The 6,669-nt window shown below is 35.5% G+C and overlaps 1 protein-coding gene across 1 annotated transcript in view; it reads left to right on the forward strand.

Annotated features, from left to right (window-relative positions):
* The window catches only part of RASA2 (RAS p21 protein activator 2), a 196,257-nt gene that overhangs the window by 121,040 nt on the left and 68,548 nt on the right, over positions 1–6,669 (forward strand). Inside the window, exons 10-13 of the mRNA XM_007947529.2 lie at positions 4,429–4,585; positions 4,864–5,012; positions 5,844–5,958; positions 6,332–6,406. Coding sequence (XP_007945720.1) covers positions 4,429–4,585; positions 4,864–5,012; positions 5,844–5,958; positions 6,332–6,406 — 496 coding nt within the window. The remainder of the gene's footprint in view (positions 1–4,428; positions 4,586–4,863; positions 5,013–5,843; positions 5,959–6,331; positions 6,407–6,669) is intronic.

Raw genomic sequence — 6,669 nt, forward strand, 5'->3', positions numbered from 1 at the left:
GGTACACCATCTGATCTGCAACCTATACAACTATGAGACCAGAAGAACTAGATGGTGCCCAGCTACCACTGTCATCCACTTGGAAGCTGGTGGGTTTGAAACACTGACCTTTTGGTTACCAGCTGAGTGCTTAACCACTGCACCACCAGGGCTCCTGAGAGTTCTTAAGACTACTTAAATCTTCATTTTGTTCCTCTGTACTCACCATAGCACCTTCTGATAATTTGATATTCCAAATAGGTTATCAACAGGTTAAAAAAAAAAAAAAAGTTTTAGTCAAAATAGATTTGTTGTAGATGAAACAACAATTGTAAAGGCTGATAGTTATTGATGTTAAGTGATAAGTGTAGGAGGTGGGGTAGGGTGTTCATTCATTATTTCAATTACTCTCCATACTTTTGTGAATGAACATGAAAATGTATTGGTCACAAAATAATTCAAATATCTGTGCCACTTGACTATTGCATTTCCTTCCATAAATTTAATAATTGGTCTTTAGTTTTATATATATCCTTCTCTGAGCATAATCATTTCTATTCAGGTTTTACTCTTAGATATACTGATAAAACTAGGTCTGTGAATTTGGGGGCTACACAACATATCCTGGATTATGAGAAATTGACCAAGAATGTCCTTGTCAGGATGCTTGCAGGAAGTCAGACAGTTAGACTTCCCTAAGAGATATTCTTGAGTCATCTTTGTTAACAGGCTTGTTCCCAGTCATTTCATTGGACAAATCTTTAAATTACTATTTCTCAAATGAGAGAGTAGAATTGTTGAGAGTTGGTCTTCAGAAACAGGAGTTCTTTCCAGCATAGTGAAATAATTTTTTTATAATTTTCTTTTCCTTATTATTGTCTCCTCATTTTTTAAATTAAGAATTGCCTGATTCATTCATTAGTTCTCCTTTCTTTCTTTATCATACCTTTCTCAAAGCTAATAAACATTTTATTAAACCTATCACTCTTTTGCTTTTAAACAAATTAGTCTATTATGGAAAGTCTCTTACAGGTAATAATAGAGAAGAAATTAAAGTTGTCAAGAATTTCATTCTACTTGGATTAGCAATTATCGTCCATGGAAGCAGCAGTCCAGAAGTCAGATGTGTATTGCTTTGAGCAAATCTGCTGCAAAAGGCCTCTTTAAAATTTTAAAAAGCAAAGAAGGTACTTTGATGACTAAGGCTCATCTAACCCAAGTCTTGGTCTTTTCAGTTGCCTCATATGCTTGTGAGAGCTGGGTAATGAAAAACAGAGACAGAAGAGAAATTGAAGCATTCATTTGAACTATGGTGTTGATGAAGAATATTGAACGTATGGTGGACTGCCCAAAGGATGAACAAATCAATCCTAGGAGAAATACAAGCAGAATGTTACTTAGAACAAGGATGGCAAGACTTTGACTTACTTACTCTGAACATATCATCACAAAAGACCAATCACTAAAAAAGAATATATTTGGTAAAGTGGAGGGTCGGAGAAAATGAGGGAAACTCTCCCTAAGATGGAGTGACAGGTGGCTGGAACAGTGGACTCAAACATACCAACGATTGTAAAGATGGTACAGGGCCAGGCAGTGTTTGGTTCCATTACACGTAAGGTCGGCTTGTGAGTTATTCAGCTTGATGGCAACAAACAAGACCCATTGTTATAAAAATTAAGTGTCAAAATTGCAGACTTTCCTTTATAGAAAACATTCCAGCTAATAAATGGAGGAATAATAGACTTATAAAATTACCATTTTGCAACCTGTGATGATTAGTGAATGGCTCTAAGCAATGATCACTGGCTGCTGATAACACAAAAAGAGAAGCAGTCAGACATTAGTGTCTCGTGGTGGAACTATACAATGTTATTAAGGAAGTGTCCTGGCCATAACATCAAACTTGAATCTAACAAGTTCGCTAGATCTAAGTACCAACATACAGGAAATATAGAGAGAACAAAGAAACATGTTAAATGACATCGTGGAGATAAAGATAGATTTCACACAGTTCCAAATGTGCGAAACTATAAGACAGACTACCTGGTTTCTTGGTGGGGGTGGGGCATCTGTAGATTAAAGACGACTTTATCAACCAGTTACAATATATGGACTTTACTTGAATTTGAACACTGTAGAAAACCATTTATGATGAATTTGGAAAAATTTGAATGCTTACTGGAGAGAGATGATTCTTTTTTACGTTCAGATAGATAGACCGATATAGATATGTAAAATGTTTATAGAGGTAATTACAAGGTACCCTGGTTCAAAATCAAGAACGGTTGTATCCTTTCACCATACTTATTCAATTTGTATGCTGAGTAAATTATCTGAGAAGCTGGACCAAATGAGGAAGAACATGGCATCAGGATTGGAGGAAGACTCATTAACAACCTGCGATACACAGATGACACAACTTTGCTTGCTGAAAGTCAGGATGACTTGAAGTACTTAATGATGAAGATTAAAGACTACAGTCTGCAATATGGGTTACACCTCAATGTAAAGAAAACACAGATCCTCACAACTGGTCCAATAAACAGCTTCACGATAAATGGAGAAAGGATTAAAATTGTCAAGGATTTCATATTACTTGGTTCTACAATCAACACCAATGAAAGCAACAGTCAAGACATCAAAAGACATATTGCATTGGGCATATCTTCTGCAAAAGACCTCTTTAATATGCTGAAGAGCAGAGATATCTCCTTGAAGATTAAGGTGCACCTAACCTAAGCCATGGTATTTTCAGTCACCTCTTATGCATACGAGAACTGGACAATGAATAAGGAAGACTGAAGAAGAGTTGATGCTTTTGAGTTGTGGTGTTGGAGAAGAATGGTAAGAGTACCATGGTCTGCTAAAAGGACTAACAAATCTGTGTCAGAAGAAGTGCAGCCAGAATGCTCCTTGGAAGCGAGAATGGCCAGATTTTGTCTCACCTGCTTTGGTCACATGTCAGAAGGAACCATTCCCTGGAGAAGGATATCATGCTGGTAAAGTGGAGGGTCATCGAAGAAGGGGAAGGCCCTCAACGAGATGGATAGACACAGTGGCTGCAACGATGGGCTCAGGTAAAGCAAGGATCATGAGGCTGGCACAAGACTGGGCATTGTTTCCTTCTGCTATGCATAGGGTCGCTATGAATTGGAGTTAACTCGACGGCACCTAACAACAACAACAACAATGACAGCAATGACAAGATACCCAGAAATTGCATCAAAATAATTTGGGAATGGATGAGAAGAGTGAGCAGAGGTATGGCTGAGAAAAGATTGGCCTTCAGTGATAACTGTTGAAGCTAGGTAATGGGCATATGGGAGTTCAGTATACTGCTCTCTCTACTTTTGTGTGTATTTAAAATTTTCCATAAAATAAATAAAAGTTACAATGAAAGTATGGATTTCTGGTTTTGGTCCTACAAACTTCTCTTGATTTCTAAACATTTTTATTTTCTTAAGTATTTAATACTACCTCTGTGTGTGTGTGTGTGTGTGTGTGTGTGGTTTTTTTTTTACTTTTACTTACCTAAAAGTACTGCATGGAAATCTGATTTATTCAAATAGAATAATTTTCAATATAGTCACATTCCTTTATTAATATGGCAAAGGTATTTATAAATTTTCAATTTCTAGCTTTTTAAAAAACACTTCGAAGTTTTACATATAGGATTTACTTAAAACAAGATCACTTGTGCCTTCTTAATGGTGCAATAGTTAAGCAGTCAGCTGCTAGCTGAAAGGTTGGTAAGATTTTATTTTTGATAATACACTGGATTTTAAGTAAATTTTACTTATTATTTTTTTTCTAAACCTGAAAGCTAATCAAACTCTTAATCCTTTTGGGTTCTTAATTTTTATTTTAGCTATACTTTTTGCTTTCTGGATAAAATTCTATCTACAGCTTTCTTAGTCCCACCAGTATTAAGCCTCTTGAACCCTCTAGCCACTTGGCAGGAAAAAGATGAGATGGTTTGCTTCTATAAAGATTTATAATCTTGGAAATCTTATGGGGCAGTTCTTCTCTGTCTTAAAACCAAAAAACCAAACCATACTCCCTGCCATGGAGTCAATTCTGACTCATAGCAACCCCCTTTTGGTTTTCTGAGGCAGTAAATCTTTACAGAAGTAGATTGCCCAGTCTTCTTTCTGTGGAGGGGCTAGTGGGTTTGAACAACCAGCCTTCTGGTTTGCAGTCAAATGCCTTAGGCACTATGCCATCAGAGCTCCTTTCCCTGTCCTAAAGAGTTGCTGTAAGTCTGAATCGACTGAATGGCAGTGGGTTTTGGTTTTAGATTAATGGCCTGTGGCTTGTGAAGTTTCCTAACCTTAATGATTAAATTGACCTTCTTGAGGTAGCTTTTCTGTAGTTTAGCAGTTTGGTTACCCTCTTGCTTAGGTGCTCATTACCACCACATGCCACTGACCGTGTCTTTTTCTTTAGGTACTTACTACAGCCAAAAGACAATGGAAATAAGTCTTCCAAAACGGATGACCTGGGGTCTCTTCGGTTAAATATATGTTACACAGAAGACTATGTGCTTCCTTCAGAGTACTATGGGCCTTTGAAAACTTTGCTGCTAAAATCACCAGATGTCCAGGTACTTGAAAAATACTAAATGATGAGGAACAGATTTCTGAGTATCGAGTCTTATTAAAACAGTAAAAATGTATATTTAGTTTATCTGAACCAGAGTACTGTGATTCTGATCTGTGTGCTCCAGTTTTCACCTTTACTAAATATTTGGAAAATTATTTTTGTGATACAATAGATACAGTTAATGCATACTTGAATTACTTTTACAGGTTAGTGACAGAAAATTTAATCATGAAAATGTTATCTTGATCTTGTGCTTCTTTTCATCTGTCTGTATTCTAGCCCATATCTGCCTCAGCTGCTTACATTTTGGGTGAAATATGCCGAGATAAAAATGAAGCTGTCTTGCCCCTTGTACGACTGCTGCTGCACCATGATAAACTTGTTCCTTTTGCCACTGCAGTGGCTGAATTAGATTTGAAGGATACACAGTAAGAGTTACATCTTATTTAATGTTCTTATTTAGTGTTCTTGAAAGTGGGCTATAGCTTGCCAAAATGTTTTTGTAGTTTTGAGTTCTTTTGTGTTGAGCTAGGCTTATTGTAGTCTGAAAAGAACTGCTTACCAAATAAATGATAAAAGGCAATTTTTAAGTTATAAACAGTATCTGCCAATGGTAAAGATACCAGTTTATGAGGGTTTTTTTGTTTTTCTTTTTTTAACTCGGTGAACTCTTCCTTGTTACTAATATTTTCTCACTATAGTGATTCCAAATAAAACACCAGGGCTGCAGTTTTTTTTTAATTATCCATTGTGTATCACATATATATCTGTGACATAAAAATCAATCAAGAGGCTTCCCATTCACATTGCAGTCCAAGAGTTACTTACATACACCACACCAGACCCATTGCTGTCCAGTGGATCCTGACTCATGGTGACCCCACATATTTCAGAGTAGAACTGAGCTCCATAGAGGTTTCCATGGCTGTAATCTTAACAGAAGTGGATTACCAGGCCTTTCTTTCACAGCACTGCTGGGTAGATTCAAATTGCTAACCTTTTGAATAGTAGTTGACACACACCCCTACATATACTTCCCTTTAGTAGTCCATAAACATCTCAGATATTTAATCTACTTGATTTCTGTTTTGCTTTTAACTTCTTTTCCAGCGTTTTTGGTAACCTAATGGTGTGATTTTAAATGGATGATAAAAATTACTAAAATTTTAAATATGACCACAGTCAAATATCTCATGTTACTGGCTTCACAACCTTTGTTTACTAAACTTGGTTTCACCTTATTTATGTTTCTGTTTCAGAGAGGCAAACACAATTTTTAGAGGAAATTCCTTAGCTACCCGATGTCTGGATGAGATGATGAAAATAGTGGGAGGGCACTACCTGAAAGTAACATTAAAACCCATTCTAGATGAGGTACAGAATATACTTCTGATAATAGCCTTATAACATTTCTTTAAGTTCTCTATTAATGAGAAGTATGTAGCCATTCAGGTATTACTGAAAGGATAAGGCTGAACACTTAGAGTGATTTGCTTTTCTGTCAGCAGTTTAGTACTCGTAAAAGGGTACACTATAGTGTAATCTGTGTAATTATTTCTTTGTTACTGGATTTGTGTACTAGATATTTAGCTATGATAAATGGTTTTCAATATAATTTTTTAACTAATATTGTAGTTACAGTTTTAATATTTATTCTTAGTTTTTATTATTTCTAGAAAAATAATAGTTTTTTTCATTTGGCCAAATGATTTAGAAAAGAAGTATTAATTGAAAAATTTATTTTCAGATATGTGAATCTTCAAAGTCCTGTGAAATTGATCCTATTAAATTGAAAGAGGGAGATAATGTAGAAAATAATAAGGTATGTCTTTTCAAAACTGCATGTATGATTGGTCTTAATGGTGTTCCTATTTCCCACTTACATTGTAATGATGCTTTATGGAGGGAAGAAGTGCTGTTTACTTAGTAATGGCAGTATTTGCTGTGACTAGTTTTTAGAATGTTATTATTTCTTTTATATATATATATATTTTTTAATTTTATTTTGATTTGGGTGAAGATTTACAGAGTAAATTCACTTTTCATACAGCAGTTCACATATACTTTGTCTCATGTCATTGACCA

Source organism: Orycteropus afer, unplaced genomic scaffold (genome assembly GCF_000298275.1).
Source record: "Orycteropus afer afer isolate SDZICR_OR568_19922 unplaced genomic scaffold, OryAfe1.0 scaffold00188, whole genome shotgun sequence".
Taxonomy (NCBI): domain Eukaryota; kingdom Metazoa; phylum Chordata; class Mammalia; order Tubulidentata; family Orycteropodidae; genus Orycteropus; species Orycteropus afer.